Source organism: Oryx dammah, unplaced genomic scaffold (assembly GCF_014754425.2).
Source record: "Oryx dammah isolate SB20612 unplaced genomic scaffold, SCBI_Odam_1.1 HiC_scaffold_19, whole genome shotgun sequence".
Taxonomy (NCBI): domain Eukaryota; kingdom Metazoa; phylum Chordata; class Mammalia; order Artiodactyla; family Bovidae; genus Oryx; species Oryx dammah.
In genome coordinates this window covers 21,356,343-21,375,724 of record NW_024070203.1, presented here as the reverse complement: position 1 = coordinate 21,375,724, position 19,382 = coordinate 21,356,343, and the positions used below count along the sequence as shown (strand labels likewise).

Here is a 19,382-nt window from a genome sequence, read left to right as displayed (position 1 = left end):
CCTTATGGCAGAAAGTGAAGAGGAACTAAAAAGCCTCTTGATGAAAGTGAAAGAAGGGAGTGAAAGGATTGGTTTAAAGCTCAACATTCAGAAAATGAAGATCATGGCATCTGGTCCCATCACTTCATGGGAAATAGATGGGGAAACAGTGGAAACCGTGTCAGACTTTATTTTGGGGGGCTCCAAAATCACTGCAGATGGTGACTGTAGCAATGAAATTAAAAGACGCTTACTCCTTGGAAGGAAAGCTATGACCAACCTAGATAGCATATTCAAAAGCAGAGACATTACTTTGCCAACAAAGGTCCGTCTAGTCAAGGCTATGGTTTTTCCAGCAGTCATGCATGGATGTGAGAGTTGGACTGTGAAGAAAGCTGAGTGCTGAAGAATTGATGCTTTTGAACTGTGGTATTGGAGAAGACTCTTGAGAGTCCCTTGGACTGCAAAGAGACCCAACCAGTCCATCCTAAAGGAGATCAGTCCTGGGTGTTCATTGGAAGGACTGATGCTGAAGCTGAAACTCCAATAATTTGGCCACCTCATGCAAAGAGTTGACTTATTGGAAAAGACCCTGATGCTGGGAGGGATTGGGAGCAGGAGGAGAAAGGAACAACAGAGAATGAGATGGCTGGATGGCATGACCGACTCAATGGGAATAAGTTTGAGTGAACTCCGGGAGTTGGTGATGGACTGGGAGGCCTGGCATGCTGCGATTCATGGGGTTGCAAAGAGTCGGACACGACTGAGCAACTGAACTGAACTGAACTGAACTGAACTGAACTGAGGTGCCAAAGATTGTAATAGAGTCCATACCCCAAACAGAAATACATAAAGTTATCATTGTTAAAACTGCACAGTAAAATACCTTTCCTTCTCCATTTTTGTTATATGTATAACCCTCTAAATGCTAAACTGTATAACCTCTGAATGCTAACTGGTAGAAGAAAAGTTAAGATTTGTTTTGTAAGGGTTTCCTAGATTAAATTAAATCAAGGACAATGGGCCAAACTGATCAGAAAACACACACACACACACACACACACACACACACACATCTCTATAAGGAAAAATATACAGAGCTTCCTGAGTGCCTGGAACAGGGGGTTACTGTTCTAGGCCAAACCATCCTGGGATCAGTTCCCACCCAAAGGCTTTATACAACCAGACCTACAAATCCATCCCCAGGAGCTAACTGTGGCTCAGATCATGAACTCCTTATTGCCAAATTCAGACTAAATGGAAGAAAGTAGGGACAACCACCACTAGACCACTCATGTATGATCTAAATCAAATCCCTTATGACTATACAGTGGAAGTGACAAATAGATTCAAAGGATTAGATCTGAAAGACAGAGTACCTGAGGAACTATGAACAGAAGTTCATAAGATTGTACAAGAGGTAGTGAATAAAACCATCCCCAAGAAGAAGAAATGCAAAAAGGCAAAACGGTTGTCTGAGGAGGTCTTACAAATAGCTGAGAAAAGAAGAGAAGCAAAAGGCAAAGGAGAAAAGGAAAGATATACCGATCTGAATGCAGAGTTCCAAAGAATAGCAAGGAGAGATTAAAAAAGCCTACCTCAGTGATCAAAGCAAAGAAATAGGGGAAAACAATAGAATGGGAAGGACTAGAGATCTCTTCAAGAAAATTAGAGATACCAAGGGAACATTTTATGCAAAGATGGGCTGAAAAAAGGACAGAAACGGAATGGACTTAACAGAAGCAGAAGATATTAAGAAGAGACGGCAAGGATACACAAAAGAACTATACAAAAAAGATCTCAATGACCCAGATAATCATGATGGTATGATCACTCACCCAGAGCCAGACATCCTGGAGTCCAAAGTCAACTGGGTCTTAAGAAGCATCACTACCAACAAAGCTAGTAGAGTGATGGAATTCTAGCTGAGCCATTTCAAGTCCTAAAAAATGATGCTATGAAAGTGCTACACTCAACATGCCAGCAGATTCGGAAAACACAGCAGTGGCCACAGGACTACAAAAGATCACTTCTCAATCCAGTCCCAAGGAAAGGCAATGCCAAAGAATGTTCAAACCACTGCACAATTGCACTCATTGCACACGCTAGCAAAGTAATGCTCAAAATTCTCTAAGTGAAGCTTCAACAGTATGTGAACCGAGAACTTCCAGATGTTCAAGCTGGATTTAGAAAAGTCAGATGAACCAGAAATCAAATTGCCAACATCCACTGGATCATAGAAAAAGCAAGGGAATTCCAGAAAAAGATCTACTTCTGTTTCATTGACTATGCTAAAGCCTTTGAGTGTGTGGATCACAACAAACTGTGCAAAATTCTTTAAGAGATGGGAATACAAGACCACCTGACCTGCCTCCTGAGAAATCTGTATGCAGGTCAAGAAGCAACAGTTAGAACTGGACATGGAACAATGGACTGGTTCCAAATTGAGAAAGGAGTACATCAAAGCTGTCACCTTGCTTATTTAACTTATATGTGGAGTTCAGTTCAGGTCAGTTGCTCAGTCGTGTCTGACACTTTGTGACCCCATGGACTGCAGCACGCTAGGCCTCCCTGTCCATCCCCAACTCCTGGAGTTTATCCAAACTCATGTCCATTGAGTCGGTGATGCCATCCAACCATCTCATCTCGTGTTGTCCCCTTCTCCTCCTGCCTTCAATCTTTCCCAGTATCAGGGTCTTTTCCAATGAGTCAGCTCTTTGCATCAGGTGGCCAAAGAATTGTAGTTTCAGCTTCAACATCAGTCCTTCAAACGAACACTCAGGACTGATCTCCTTTAGGATGGACTGGTTGGATCGCCCTGCAGTCCAAGGGACTCTCAAGAGTCTTTTCCAACACTACAGTTCAAAAGCATCAATTCTTTGGTGCTCAGCTTTCTTTATAGTCCAACTTTCACATCTATACATGACTACTAGAAAAACCATAGCCTTGAACTTTGTTGGCAAAATAATGCTTATTTAACTTATATGCAGAGCATATCATGAGAAATGCCGGGCTGGATGAAGCACAAGCTGGAATCAAGAATGCAGGGGGAAATATCAATAACCTTGGATAAGCAGATGACACCACCCTTATGGCAGAAAGCAAGGAGGAACTAAAAAGCCTCTTGATGAAAGTGAAAGAGGAGAGTGAAAAAGTTGACTTAAAACTCAACATTCAAAAAACTAAGATCATGGCATCTGGTCCCATCACTTCATGGTAAACAGATGGGGAAACAGTAGAAACAGTGGCAGACTTTATTTTCTTGGACTCCAAAATCACTGCAGACGGTGACTGCAGCCATGAAATTAAAAGAAGCTTGCTCCTTGGAAGTAAAGTTATGACCAACCTAGATAGCATATTAAAAAGCAGAGACATACTTTACCGACAAAGATCCATATAGTCAAAACTATGGTTTTTCCAGTAGTCATGTGTGGATGTAAGAGTTGGACCATAAAGAAAGCTGAGCACTGAAGAACTGATGCTGTTGAATGTGGTGTTGGAGAAGACTCTCGAGAGTCCCTTGGACTTCCAGATTAAACCAGTCAATTCTAAAAGAAATCAGTCCTGAATATTCATTGGAAGGACTGATGGTGAAGCTGAAACTTCAGTACTATGGCCACCGGATGCGAAGAACTGACTCACTGGAAAAGACCCTGACTCTTGGGAAAGTCTGAAGGCAGGAGAAGGGGATGACAGAGGATGAAATGGCTGGATGGCATCACCCACTGGATGGACATGAGTCTGAACAAACTCCAGGAGTTGGTGATGGACAGGGAAGCCTGGTGTGCTGCAGTCCATGGGGTCACAAAGAATCAGACATGACTGAGTGACTAAACTGAACAAACCCACCCCCTAGTTCAGGCCACCCTGAGGCTTTCAACTTCTGGCCAGGCCTGAGGCTCATGGGGAAACTGTGACCAACGGAGATTCTGGGAATGCATCCTCTCAGGCTCTGAGTCAGTAAGTCTGGGGTGAGGCCCTGGCCCCATTTTAACAGACCCTGGACAGTCCTCAGGTGACCCCTGGAGCCACACCAAGCAGAACCTACCCCCGACTCCACCGCCAGCCTGTCTGGAGCTCCCCAGGAAGAACAGAGCTTCAGCAAAGGCAAGTGTTTTGCAAACTGCTCCCTCTAGGGCCCAAGAGCACATCTGAATCCTCCAGAAACAGTTTTACTTGCTAAATAAGCACCTAAACGCCTGTGGGTGGAGTTGTGCTGAAAAATCCCATTATTAGGATTTAAAAGCGTGTTTAATTTCAGAATACTTTGGAAGCAAAAATTCAAGCTTTCTCACAGCTCTGAAAAGGACTGAAATACTATGTTGCTAATTAGTAATTGTGACGGACCAGCTGTGGAGATGAAGATTTTGGGAACTCTTAGAGAGGCACAATTAGGACAACTCTCTTAATGCCCTCGTGATAAAAGCGGCTGGTTTTCTGTAACAGCCTTTTTAATGGGACAATGTGCCAGAGTTTTAATTTCTGGTAAAGTACAAGATGCTGAAAATAAGTATCTGAAGGAATATAATGAATTTTAATAAACCTTCAAAAAGTATGCAAATTCTAGACTTTTTGTTTCCCTAGAGCCCATTTTTGGTTATCCAGTAAGCTTTAGGCGACTAACTACATCACCAGAGCTTCTAACCACAGCGATGCTACCACTGGGGGCCAGGCACTTCTTTCTTGTGAGGGGGGGTGGGGGGCAGGGCACAGAGCTAGGCACATTGTTCCGTTCAGCTCTGATACCACACGTCTGTGTGTCAGATGCTGTTGGCCCCTTTTACAGATTCAAGACTAAGACACAGATCAACAGTTAACTGCCTTGCCCAATAGCACAGTTTTCTTAGTGGCAGAGGCAGGGTTTGAACCTGGATCTATGTGCTTATACCACTAAGCTCCTCTGTGGCTTTTCTGAGGGTTGGGGGCGGGGTGCTCCTCCTGCTTCCATGTGGCAGGACCCCCCCATTAGTGTGACTCCACGGGCTTCTCTTCTCTCTGCTCCCTTAACTCATTCTTCCCAGGGGTCGGGGTGGCGATTGGATGGGGAGGGCCGACTCGCCGGATGGGAGAAGGAACTGGGCGTGCCCATCCCACTCTCTCCTGGGTCTGGGGTCTCCACCCCCTCCTGCCACAAATCACTGTAGGGAAGCCTGCGGTTGTCGAGTTCTTCATGCAGCTGGGTGATGCATGTTTAATTCTGGGGGCACTGCAAGAGTAAGCCATACTCTCCAGAGTTTTTACTAGTTACATTGCTGATTTTGGGTTCTTCATCTACCTGTTTATTTTCACCTCTCATTTCATTCCAAACTGGAGCAGAAAACAGGGCTGTCATTGTGAACCCCTCTCAATACCCAATCCTGAGCACGATGCCCGGCACACGTACTTTCTCGATACATACAGTAGACCTAGCTATCCCAGGCTGGAATCTGACAAGGATATACACAGTTCTCACATAATCCTTTCAGGTTCATGACAAATGCCTGGATTCCTCTCTTTGACACTTTTTAAAAATCAGGTTTTAAAGGAACAGGTCAATTAATGTGTTCCCAGCCATCAGCGGGTCCTCCTGACTCCTCAATGGAGATCCCCTGGGCAAAGGAGACAGACCGGGCACAGAAAGGCTCGGAGAACCAGTTCCGTCAACAACCACTGAGAGATGGTTGCATCTATTCTTCCATGCAATTCTCTTTCTTCCTCTAAGAAATAACACTACATTTGCCAATATTCTGCCATTCAAAATGTTAAAGAAACCATAAGAACAAAGTCCTGAAGACTTACCAATTTTTGCAATGAGGTTATTTTGAAGATACAGGATTTTTAAATCCCGGCACCACTTGTCAATATGCTCTAGTTTTTCTATTTCTTGCTGATGCAAGGAGAGTTCCTCCAGGGAAAAAATTACACAGTCATTGTGCTCGGCATTCCGTCGAATGAGATCTTCTGTGACTGAAAGAAAATGTGTTACATATTACATCTCCATCCCCATTAATATTAAGCTGTTAATGCACTGGTTTTTCCTTGCAGTGAGATGTGAATTCTCCAGGGCCAAGTCATTTTTCTGAAGGAAAGAGATCAGAGAAGTGCTGCCTCCTGTTGGGAGTTTTTATGACACTAGTGTAACTTGGAAGAAAGAGGCGATGATACATTTTGTCTTACGCCAGAATCTACTTACATTTCCCTGGGTGGATGGAGACCAAGTTGATTGGTAATGACCATGAGGATTGGGATCCTGAGGTGGTATCACATCAAACTGGGTGAGACCCACCAAGTAATCCAAGACAGAGGCATGGCACGGCTGCCAGAGGGCAGAAACAGGAAAGCATCTCCATTCAATAGCCACAACCATTCTGTAAGGAAAGGTTCACTCACTCATTCATTCATTCACCTGGTATTTATTTAACTAGAGTGGAAGAGACAGAAGAGAAATAACCACAGATTTTACAGGGCAATCTTATAAAGTAACCACCACTGTTTCCAGGAGGAATGAAAGAAGCTGATCGCAGAGGGAGGGCTTGCCAGAGCTCCACTCCCCTCTGACAAGAGTGATGCATAGCACTGTGCTTGCCTGATGCCATAGGCCAGGAACATATGATGATGCCACGGTACCAAGGGACTGGAGACAACACTTGTGTCCACAGTTGCAGCCAAGAACAGGATTCGAGTCCTCTTTACAGTTGGCTTGTAAAAACTTTGAGTTGGCCAAAATGTTTGTTCAGCTTTTTCTGCAACATGGAAAACCCAAACGAACTTCCTGGCCAACCCAATATATCATAAAAACAAGGAGGCAATCACAATGGAGAATACTTGTACTTTCCAGTGCTATTAAAAAAAACTATGAATCCATTTGAACCCTCACATTTTAGGTGGAATGTAGAAATAATCACATCCATCCCACAAAATAATAAAGATTATCCTCTTGCCATTTACAGGGTGCCAAGAGTTGTCCTAAATGCTTCACGTGTATGAACATGTGAGTAGGGACCATTGCTATCTACATTTGTTAGATGACGACTTGAGACTCAGAGAGTTTAAGTAACTTGCCCAGGGTCCAGCTATTATAGTAAGTGCTAGAGCCAAGTGACCATGTGCTCTGAACCACCATGCTCCACTGCCCCAAGTGTGAGCAAAAAAGAGCCTCTTAAAAGGTCTCAGGCTTCCTGAACACACAAGCTTCTCTAGTGGAGACAGAGCTCTCCAGCTGCCCCTCTTCTGCGTCACATCCTTATACGTGAAGTCTGCTTTTTTTAAACAATGTGAAAACATGTACAAACTCCATCATTTGCATGCAGTTAGCTGAACGCCCTGCTACATCTGGTGGTGAGAGGTGGGGCTGCATGTAATGACGGGTCTTCGGAAGAAAGACCAGGGCAATGCAGAGGCTGAGAGATTCAAATACCGTACCTGGGAGATGTGCCTGCTATTCTAGGCTTTTTGGCTCAACTAACAGCAGAGATGGGTTTCCCAGGTGGTGCAGTGGTAAAGAGCTTGTCTGCCAAGCAGGAGACATAGATCTGATCCCTGGGTTGGGAAGATCCCCTGGAGAAGGAAATGGCAACCCACTCCAGTATTCTTGCCTAGGAAATCCCATGGACAGAGGAGCCTGGTGGGCTATAGTCCACGGGGTTGCAAAGAGTCAGACACGACTGAGCACCTCAGCATGCAACAGCAGAGCTGGCTGCAAACTAGGTCCTGGGAGGGGAAAGGCCAGAGAGGCGGGCAGGAGGCCAAAGGGGCAGCCCTGCTCTCTGGGTTCCCTACTGCGGGCTGCTCTCTGCCATCTCTGGACACCACTGCTGTCATTAAAATGGCTTAAAAAGACCACTCTAGTCAAGGAAAAGAAAGACAATACATGTTCTGAAAACCAAATTTTTAAGAGAAGGGAGTTGAAACTACTCTCCTCACTTCCCACTTCCAAAGTTGATTGTAACAGCTGGAATCAACTGGGGACAAATGGGGGCAGCTTTGAGGACACATCAAAGCTGCTGTGTAAAGTCAACCGTATTACCTGTCTCTGCAGTTGATCTCCCAGAATGCTCTTCACAAGGATGCAACATGGATTAAGGGGTTGGGATGACACTACCAATGTTATGTCAGCTAACTTGATGAAACATGGAAGTGACGCACTGTGATGATGCAGACAAACCCTCGATGCCTAACGGTGTGTATGTGACTTAAATGACACAAATCCATGGGGCAGGAAGGGGACTTTTGAGGCCTTGAGGCCATTAGACCTGGACTCAATAGGTCAGGAGGCCGAGCCCTTCCAGAACCTGTGCCCTCCCCTGCAGACCACTGCCCCCGGGAGGAGCAAGGAAATCCTCTCCCTCCAAGTCCTACACTGGCTGCTTCTGCAGGCCGCACCATCGGGCACACACTCCTTCACTCAGAGGTGTCCGAGGAATGGCTGCTTTCTGGGGACATGGATGGCTTGGAAGTGTTGGCTGGAGAATCTGCCCTCATACTTCAGCAGGAAGGACCAGGCTAGAGCTAGGGATGGGAAGAGGAGGGAGGTGTGGGCAAGGGAGCTGGCACAGAGTCCAACGAGCTTGGGAAACTTATACTGAATGTGGCCTTCCGGGTTGTCATGAAGGTATATTCGTCAACGAAAGAAGATGCATTTTATTTAGCAGTTTGATGTATAACTTGATACATGTGCCTCCACTTATATTCCTGCCCCAGTTCCCCAGTTGCCCTGGCTGAAGGCTTGGCTGGGTACCTAGCTTGAAGACGCAGCCTAACTCGAACCCTGCAAGAGCTGTCATCCAAGGATATGGTTAAGGTGAATGTGTGCAGGGCATTCTGACTGCATCTGGTGAGGCTTCGCCTGGCCTCTGGCCTGAGGCAGCTACACCAGCATCTGCACAGCCAGGTGGGGCCTCCTGGGGATACGAAAGGTGTCACAGGTTTCTCCTGCTCTACAGTTGTGCAGGCTTTTCTGATCTGTCCAACCCTGAAGACTTGCTGGTCCCTCCAACTGCTGACTGAGTTCCCACTGATGTTAAATGTCCTTCCTGTGTTCTCTTGCTGCCAGTGTCTTAAAAATCTAAGAGATCCTTTTTATTATGCTATTATGTGTGTGAATGGGATCATTTGTGTGCAATTATCAAATCCTCCCTTTCAGAGGCATGTAGATATTAGGAAGGAATTATGTTGATCCGTATCTCCTAATCATGAGAATTAAGACGATAAAAATCACTCCTAGTTGAAAGCGGTGTGGAGGGGTGGAGGAGTTGGCATAAATAACAAATTTATACACACACACACACACACAGGAGAGGAGGGGCTAAGGTTCATTCAGCATACTGGGTAGTTTTGCCCAAAGGCAACAATTATACACAACTAGTACACGACTGAGCGACTTCACTTTCACTTTTCACTTTCATGCATTGGAGAAGGAAATGGCAACCCTCTCCAGTGTTCTTGCCTGGAAAATCCCAGGGATGGGGGAGCCCGGTGGGCTGCCATCTATGGGGTCGCACAGAGTCGGACACGACTTAAGTGACTTAGCAGCAGTATAGATTAAAAGAAAATGGAGAATCACAGAGGAAGATGGAACTGTGAAGGTCTGGAGTTTCCCAGCGGCCCTTTTCTGAACTCCTCTACATTAAGCAAACCGCTGTGCAGCATACTGTTTCAGAGTGCTCAGGAAATTGTTCCACAATACCACCTCACCTGTAATGGCAAACATCAGTACAAAAACCAGGGTCCCCGAGAAGCAATGTGTCAGAGTATCTACCTGGAGCATGGAGATTATAGTGCTTCAGACTTTTAAAGGAGAAAACATTTTGCAGTTTTATGTACAGTTTAGACTAAATATTCTTTAACTCCAAGCAGTACTGTGTACCTTTAGAAAGCCCTACTCCAAATAACACACACTTGCGTTTATGATAAATCACTTGAGGCACTTAAAAAGGCTTTGGAAGCATTAATGCGTCCCCATAAGACTATCTCAAGACAGATGGTAATACAATGCCTATCTCTGGGAGACAATGAAGGACAAGGAAGCCTGGTGTGCTGCAGTCCGTGGGGTCACAGAGTGGGATACGACTTAGTGCCTGAACAACAATAATCACATGGTATAGGAGAACATGCCAAGGCACTTACTATATAAAACATATTGCTTTCACTTCCTTTTGGGGGGAAATTCAAACAGTTAAATACAGGACTCAGATAGACACGGAGAAGTATCTCACCTATAGAGGGCTGTAACCAATATCTGAATGAGCGGTCGATGAAGGATCCTGACAGTTATAACCACAGATTCATACTCATCTCCCTAAAAGAAAACAGTTTAATGGAAACTGATGCAGAGGCTTCTTTTCAATTCCTTAATATGACTGGGTTCTCGACACCTCGAGAGAGCATCCATGGAAAGACCCTACAGGGTCGGGGCGGGGCAGAGGGCACGAGGAGAGGTGTTCGGTACTATCAGAGGGTGTCACACTGTGTTTGCTATGACAGGGCTTTTCTAGAACAAGGTTCTAGAAACTCACAAAGCCAACAATGCAGTGTTTGTCCTTCAGGCTTTGTATCGTGTTTTGTAAACAACTCACCCTTTCTTGCCAGGGTAGAGTAAAATCAGTAATGTATGCCTAAGGCAGATTCTGCAGAATTTTTAAACATCTTGAAAAATCAGCGGACACATACATGAAACAGAGATTTAACATAAATACATAGAAAGGGGTTGTTGCTGTTGTTTAGTCTCTCAGTCATGTCCATCTCTTTGCAAATCCATGGACGTAGTCCAACAGGCTCCTCTGTCCATGGGATTTCCCAGGCAAGCATACTCGAGTGGGTTGCCATTTCCTTCTTCAGGGGATATTCCTGACCTAGAGACTGAACCCATCTCCTGCATTAGCAGGTGGATTCCTAATCACTCAGCCACCAGGGAAACCCAAATGAAGGGGTCACAAATAGGTAAAGATTTCATCTTGTAGCATCTAAACTTTTTTTCTTTTCTTATTTTCCATGGAAATTCTTAGAAACAGAATTTCTCAGTCACTTGCTCTGCCTCTTCTCACTGATTCAGGGTTATCTGAGTGTTGGTGGTCACAGGGATCCCACCACACAGTTAGGGGCACCAAAAGTTACAAACACGGACAGAGTGGATGGGGCAAGGACAGAAGGATCCAGAAAGTACCGTGAGTTCAAAGGAGGGAGTGACCCATGCTACTGAGCAACAGAAGAAAGTCAAACGTGGCATTGTGGAGGAGAAGCCGGGGCTGAATCCTGGAACGTGAGTAGACATTTGCCAGATGTACCAGTAAGGAAAGCACACCACAGGCCGTGACAGATGCCATGAGGCCCAGCTCCCCGCTTCCGGCCTGAAGAGGACTTCCTGCTGCTGGGAGGGCAGCCCTCAGCTGCCCACCTTCTTTGAAGTCACCCAGCTGCAGAGACATCTCAACCAAAATCATGCCCCTCTTCCCAGGAAAGCCTGATGGATGTGGGGCTCTAAAGGCCCAGCCCTCTGACCCCAGCTTGGGCAAAACCAGAGGTCCAAGTTCAGAGCTCCTTCCACAAGCTCCAGGCTGGTTAGCTAAGGCCTTGTTAAGATGCATCCCAGCCCGATTTCCCTCTCTGCCGGACCTGGCTTTCTTGTCCAATGACACTTCCTCATACGCTTCCTGCACACTAGCCTCCACTGAGAAGTCTGACTCCTGGGAACCCAACCTGGAAGAGCGGATACCGCAGGTGGTACACAAGAGCAGCCGCTGCCTTACACAGAGCACTCAGCGCCTGTTCCCCACTGACAGCAACCTCACATGGCAGAAGGTGCAAGCCAGTCCCTGGGCCCTCTTTCCTAAGGACCATCAGCCCAACACGAGGGTTCTGTGCTTGTGACCTAATCACCTCCCAAAGGCGTCACCTCCTAATAACGTCACCTTGAGGGTCAAGGTTTCGAATAGACCCTTTTACGAATTTCGGTGGGAAACAAACATTCGGTCTCCTGCAAATGGATACTAGTGGAAGGGAACACACTGATAAGAGTGATGCAATCAGGCATTAGAGAAACACAGGGGAAATTGTAACTTAAAGGAAGGCTGTATTGGGGTGGCTACCACTGGAAACACAATTGACAAGGTAAGGCTGAGAATGACAACCGAACATTAAAAGCTAATTGTGAACACCACACTACTATACTGGTAGCAAATAAAGAGGTTTTCTCCCTGAAAGTGAAGGACAGAGAGAGCTGAGAACCAGGCCAGGGACTGAATCACTAGAGAAGCAGAGCCTTCAGGTTCCAGACACGCTGGGGTCACAGGCACAGGATTTAGTCTCCAGCCTATGATAACTAAAAACCAAGACAAAATATAGGAAAATAATGTGTTTTTTTTTTAACTTGTCATTGAGAAGTCGAAAGGAAAAAAAGTATTTTGAACAGAATATAATGTGAAAAAAATAACCAGTATATCAAAATCCATGGGGTACAGCTAAAACATAACTTGGAAGAGATTTATAGCACTAAATGCCTATAGCAAGAAAGAAAAGAGGTCCCAAATATCCGCTTCCTCTTTGAGAAACAGATCTCAAGATGACAGAGATGCTGGAATGAGCACATGAGAACCTCCAAGCAGCTGTGCTGGTTTCCTACAGCTGCAGTAACAAATTACCACCAACTTAGCTGTTGACAGTTCTGCAGGTCAGAAGTCAGATATGGGTCTCATCTACGTGATATCGGGGTGTCAGGGGGATTACATTCCTTTCTGGAGGTTCCAGGGGAGGACCCGTTTTCTTGCTTATTTGAGTTGTTGGCGGAATTTGGTTCCTTATAGTAAAAGGACTGAGTTCCTCATTTTATTGCTGATTCTCAGCTGAAAGCCCCCCAGATTATAGCAACTTCAGCAGCTCAGAAGTTTCTGCCTCCCCAGCTCAAGAAGTTCGCTTGAATTCTATCTCCCTTTACCACAGCAGGAAAGTGCCTCTAGACAGAAAACTGGGGTAACAGTGGGGCACAACTTTTGCATTTCCCTTCTCGCAAGGAGCACAATTATGTCCCAACGATTGTTCCTGAAAACAGCTACCTTATTCATGTTGCCCAATTTCACAGTTGTTTACAGAGGAAGGTTAACTCCAATATCACTTACTCTATCAGCGTTGCAGAAAGCAGCCCTAAAATGCCTCATATTTATGACTAAGCACTTTAACCAAGTTTTTCCAATGGCCTGTCTCAAGAGATCTTCTGTGGTACTTATTTCAGACTGTTACAGGGAGGATTAAGTGTCCTATGCAGGTAAAGCATTCAGCAGGGTTATGGAACACTCTCCAAGGAGAACTGGATAAAGACGAATTATGCACAAGTTTAAATCTTCAATGTTCAGGTGCGCTGTCTGAGCACTTTCACTGTGACCACTCATATAAACTTAAATGAATATAATAGTCAAACTATTTTAATTTTCTTAAGGCAGAGAACATGTGCCAAACCATTCCTCTTTCAGTTACATTAATGAATAATTACAGAAAGGAAATAGCTGTTCCACCCGTAAAGCAATATATTGTCAAATAAATTAAGTTAAAAACAAAGTTAAGCAAATCAGCACAGTCTTTAGTACACAGTTCAGTCTGAAAATTAAATTAGGTCTTCCATACAAAATAAGGGCTTCCGTAATAGCTCAATTGGTAACAAATCCACCTGCAATGCAGGAGATCCCAGTTTGATTCCTGGGTCAGGAAGATCTGCTGGAGAAAGGATAGGCTACCCACTCCAGTATTCTTGGGCTTCCCTTGTGGCTTAGCTGGTAAAGAATCTACCTGCAATGTGGGAGACCTGGGTTTGATCCCTGGGTTGGTAAGATCTCCTGGAGAAGGGAAAGGCTACCCATTCCAGAATTCTGGACTGGAGAATTCCACGGACTGTATAGTCCATGGGGTCACAAAGAGTTGGACATGACTAAGGGCTTTTCACTCACTCCATAAAAAATAAAACAAACTAAAAATTCTCTGTTTATCCATAATTGTTTTTTCTTATTTCTGAAACTTTGTTTATGTGCTCAGTATGTAAAGCCAAAGAATTGATGCTTTTGAACTGTGGTGTTGGAGAAGACTCTTGAGAGTCCCTTGGACTGCAAGGAGATCCGACCAGTCCATCCTGCAGAAAATCAGTCCTGAATATTCATTGGAAGGACTGATGCTGAAGCTGAAACTCCAATACTTTGGCCACCTGATGCAAAGAACTGACTCATTTGAAAAGATCCTGATGCTGGGAAAGACTGAAGGTGAGAGGAGAAGGGGACGACAGAGGATAAGATGGTTGGATGGCATCACCGAATCAGCGGACATGAGTTTAAGTAAACTCTGGGAGTTGGTGACAAACAAGGGAGGCCTTGCATGCTGCACAGTCCATGGGGTCGCAAAGAGCTGGACACAACTGAGCGACTGAACTGAATTGACTTATGTAAATCTATGCAATTTCTTTAAAGGATGCTTTTCTTGGAAGCCCATCTTTCATCAAAAAGCTTTTTCTGGTGTAGCTAAAATGTTTATAAAAAGCATTTCTCAGTTATTCAAAGGTGTGTGATGAACTAGCCATATGATATCAACAACGTATCTCAGCTTGAAATTGGGTCTTCCCCAGTAGTCCAGTGCTTAAGACTCTGAGCTTCCAATGCAGGCTGCTTGGGTTCAATGCCTGGGAAACTAAGAGCCTACATGTTGTTGCTGCTGCTGCTAAGTCGCTTCAGTAGTGTCCAACTCTGTGCGACCCCATAGACAGAAGCCCACCAGGCTCCCCCTTCCCTGGGATTCTCCAGGCAAGAACACTCGAGTGGATTGCCATTTCCTCTCCAATGCATGAAAGGGAAAAGTGAAAGTGAAATCACTCAGTCCTGTCCGACTCTTCGTGACGCCATGGACTGTAGCCCACCAGGTTCCTCCATCCATGGGATTTTCCAGGCAAGAGTACTGGAGTGGGGTGCCATTGCCTTCTCTGCCTACATGCTGCTAGGTGTGGTGAAAAAGAAATAGAGCTTGAAATTAATGGTAAACAATACTGTCCACCAAATGAATTAGGACTTAAAAGTAGGAAACATGATTTAAAGGATTTGTTATAAGCAGCTGATGAAGTCTACAATATAACAGGCAATGCATTAGAAGGATGATTCTAGTTGGAGTTTCCTATTTAAGGTGAACTGAGAGGAATTAACGTAAAACTGATTTTTCCTCTACGTGCCTTTAAGAAAATGCAGACACTATGAAAGGCCACTGAGCTGGACCTCAAATTGAATGCTAACTTATCACATAACAAGTATAAAGTTTGAGACCAGATGCTTAAAACTTCTGCGTAACAGAGTCCGTCTATATAGTTTTAAAGGTGGTGTGAACTAGAGACCTCTGAGCTTCCTTCCAGTAATAACATCCTACGGCTTTGAGGGTACTTAACTTCCCCCGGCAAATGCACACACAGATCACATCTTAGAGACTAGCCACCCTAATTTGATAGTCACAGTAATATCAATACAAAATGAATTCAATGTTAATTTTAAGAAAGGAGTTCTTTTTTCTCTAAGTCATAATCTGTACTGGATTAAAAGTGCAGAGAGGCACTAATTCTTTCATTTTCCCCCACCCACTGCTCCCAGGCTTGACCTTGATCTCTCTGGGCAGACATCAACACTAAAAGTAGTTTCTTTGACTTTCAACATGAGAGCTCACACCATGGCCTCTCTTTTCCTCACCAGACCTTCCTTACTCTCAGGAGACAGAGTAGCCACAGGTTAAAGAAAGCCAGCTCTGTTCAGGTTCACATCCCAGATACATTGCTGACTGTGTGACAATCGGCGGGTTGCTTAACCTCTCTGTTTTTCAGATTCCTCAACTGCAAAATGGAGGTTGTGTCTGTCTCACAAGATTTTTGTGAGAACTCAAGGGGTTAACACAGGGATACCACTCAGAACACTGCCTAGAAGGCAGCAAGAACACGACAATCGTAAGCCCTTATTACCATCTTTTCTCGGAAGCTCAAGTCTTTCTTCTGATGTAGAGAGTTCAGAACCGTGGAAAGAGCAGTAAAAGCCAAGGATCTTGTATCTTAGTTTTTTATTCCATCGTCACTGATATTTTAAAATAAGTGTTGGCTTTCTTCCTCGAAGGGAGAAGCTCCAAGAGGGCTGGCCCACCTCTTTTGTTCACCACTGCACCCTCAATATCTGACACCAGGTGTGTCACTGTTAGTTGCTCAGTCACGTCCGACTCTTTGTGACCCCATGAACTGTAGCCCACCAGGCTCCGGTGTCCACGGAATTCTCCTGGCAAGAATACTGGAGTGGGTTGCCATTTCCTTACTCCAGGGGATCTTCCTGATCCAGGGATCAAACCCAGGTCTCCCACATGGCAGGCAGATTTTTTTTACCGTCTGAGCCACAGGATGAGTCTGATATGTTAATGATTTAACAAATGAGAGTGGACAGGATTCATAGGCAGAGGGCAAAGGATAATCCACGGAAAAGTAACAAATATTGATAAGCAAAAAAGAAAACCATGGGACGGGATAAGGGAAGGGAGAGGAAATAACACTCTCAAGATTTGGGACAGTGTAAACATTTAAAATCACCATCCCCTTTCCACCACCAGACTGTCAGCTCTTGCAGGGAAAATACCCCACCATCTACCACAGTCTCTTGATTTAGAAGTATTCACTATGACACTCCTACAGTAAGTGATAAATTCAGGGTAACTGTATAAAAGTGTAATTTGGAAAGGTCAAAGATAGTGTCAGTATTGGAATAGTTCAACCTGAAATAATTGGTACAATCTAAAATATATAAGTAACTGCTAATTCTGCCACTTCACAGTCTCTTGGTATATTCATAATCATATTTACAACACTGACTGTAAACAGATACTATTACTGCCTTCATTTTGGAGGTGAGGAAGCTTCACAGCTGGTGGCAGGAAGGTGGACAAGGTAAGGCTCTGCGGTCGGGTCCCTCAACCATGAGGCTACACTTTGTTTCCAGTGTGTCTCAGAGACAGTGACTAGCCCAGTCTGCAAGCAAGGGGACGCGCGGGCTCGAACCGGGCGTGTCTGACGCCAAGACGCTTAGACTTTCCACGAGCCCTTCCATGAAGTGCCATACCTTTCTCCCCCAGCCCCACGCCTGCCCTACTTTACAGATCGGGAACCTGGGTCTCGCCGGGGCCAAGCAGCCCAGCCAGTCGGCGCAGGGCCTGCCCCAGCCGGGTCTGCCGAGGGCCAAGGGCTGGAGGGGCTGGGGTCCGCGGGCAGAAGGGGCGTCGAGGGTCCCGAGAGGCCCGGGACGATGCCTAGAATGGGGACGATCGAGGGCGGAAGATGGGAGGGGACGCTTACTCCGTCCCATGTCGCCCCTCTAGAGTTTCCGGCCCGGGAAGCTCCACCAGGACCCGCCAAGACTCCCCGGCCAACTCGCAGTCTCTCCTCCGCGCGTCCGCACCTGGGAGCCATGGCAACGGGGACTCTACGGAGGCCGCGCAGGGCCAGGAGGGGCCGCGTTTCCCGACTCTGGAGGGGCTGGGAGGAGGGTCTACCCCAGAGAAGACTGGGGTGCCCCATAATCCAGATCTAGTCTTCCTCCATGGCCCTACCCTCCATCCTGGCAGACTGCTTCCCTGACCCCAGATCAGTTGGCCAAACTAAACACAGAACCACAGGACGCTCTGTTTCCTGAGGGGAGCTGCCTCCTGAGTCCCCTTAGCCTGTCCTTTGCTCTTTTCTCTTTGTGTTTGATTTAAGGCCTTCCACACTGGAATCGCCCCACACTTCCGTTTCCCAAAGGTTTCCCTTAACCTTAATTTCCACCTGTTAGATGAGTACTGATAATAACCTCCAAGGATCATTGTGAAGCTTTAATGAAATAATTTAAGTGAATGAAAGACTTTAAAAATAAACAAACAGGCGACTCAGTATTTAGGGGATCAAGCAGGCTACCCAGGAAAGGTGCCCCATTCTCTGAAATAACTTCTTCATCTTGAGACGTTTTTACCAAAATCTAGGGTAAGAAATCCTTCTTATAAGAGGAAGGTCTTAGACTGTTTGACATTCTGGTGGAATAGAGAAGAGGTGTGGGTGATAAGACAGGGAAACCAGGAATATTTCTTTATAATTTGTTATGGGCCAGGCTGGGGTGGTTATGCTGTGCCCTTTCTCCACCCAGCATCACAAGACACTGTGTTTCTTAGAATCAGAGGACCCATGGGTCACGCAGGACAGGTGTACAGTGTGCTCTGATTGTTACAGTCCACTGATGGGAAGGGAAACTGGGAAATAAATCACAGTGTGACAGCTCCAAGTGAAGTCAAGTTCATTTCATTCCAACTGAACGTGGTAGTTTAAAAAGCCTTGGTGTGTGTCTGCTTATGCAAACCATTATTCAAAATAGACTTGTTTCTTTGGCTCTTGGAAATGTATCAAGATGAGCGGGACTTCCTGAGAAAACTGCTGCAATATATTCTATATTTAAGTAGAAATAAATTTTAAAGAGGGTTTTAAAAAATTCCAGTAACAGCAAAACAGGCCTCCTACTTCTTTTGTGCTGGCTAAATTCCAAGGACATTGACCTAGAAAGTTATTGGGTTCTTATTATATAATTCAGTATTTTTATGATGTGTAACAAATACTTCGGTTAGAGCTCCATTGCATTAATTTTCCTTCTGAAGAATTTCCTCATTGCAGCTTTATAACAAGTAAACCAATCTTCCATGCTTACCAGCACTTACAGTTTCATGTTCTTCCTTTCTTCCTTCTTTAATCCAGAATTTCCCAATGGTGGATGGAAAGATTTAAACATGCGTGGATAGAAATTGGGCTTTCCCAATGGCTCAGCAGGTAAAGAAGCTGCCTGCAATGCAGGAGACAAAGGAGATGCAGGTTCTTTCTCAGGAGTCAGGAAGATCCCCTGGAGGAGGAAATGGCAACCCACTCCAGTATTCTCACCTAAAAATTCCCCTGGACAGAGGAGCCTGGAGAGCTACAGTCCATGGGGTCACAAAGAGTTGGACATGACTCAGCGATAAAGCACACATGGATGGGTAGAAATTAGTCTACATTCCTCCCATTGAAAGGCAGTGTCACTGTCCCTCACCTTGAATCTGGACATGCTTCTGCCCACTTGAGCCAATCAGGTACAGAGAAAGAGGTGCTGTGTGATTTGCAGAATTAGTTCATAAAAATCCATGAAGCTTCCACTTTGCCAAACACTGACTTATGGAGTCCTGAGCTGTCCCCTAAGAAGTCTGACTACCCCAAGGCTACCATGCTTGAGAAGCCAAGAATAGGTACCCCTGCCAGCCTTCCAGCTCTCCCTGTTCACATGGCAGATATTGAGTGATGCTGTCTTGGACCTTGTAAGTCAGCCCATCCATCTCTAACTGTAACTGAGTGGCTAATCTCTATCAATGCCACATGGTACAGGAGAATCACCCAGCTG

At 45.3% G+C, this 19,382-nt stretch overlaps 1 protein-coding gene across 2 annotated transcripts in view; it reads right to left on the bottom strand.

The window, feature by feature from the left end:
- DNAAF11 (dynein axonemal assembly factor 11) overlaps window positions 1–17,417 on the bottom strand; it is a 72,747-nt gene extending 55,330 nt beyond the window's left edge. For both annotated transcript variants that reach the window (XM_040262115.1, XM_040262116.1), the window contains exons 1-2: window positions 17,288–17,417; window positions 5,758–5,925 (exon numbers count right to left, since the gene is read on the bottom strand). In XM_040262115.1, coding sequence (XP_040118049.1) covers window positions 5,758–5,925; window positions 17,288–17,297 — 178 coding nt within the window. In that variant the 5' untranslated portion in view covers window positions 17,298–17,417. The remainder of the gene's footprint in view (window positions 1–5,757; window positions 5,926–17,287) is intronic.
- Window positions 17,418–19,382: the final 1,965 nt, after the last annotated feature.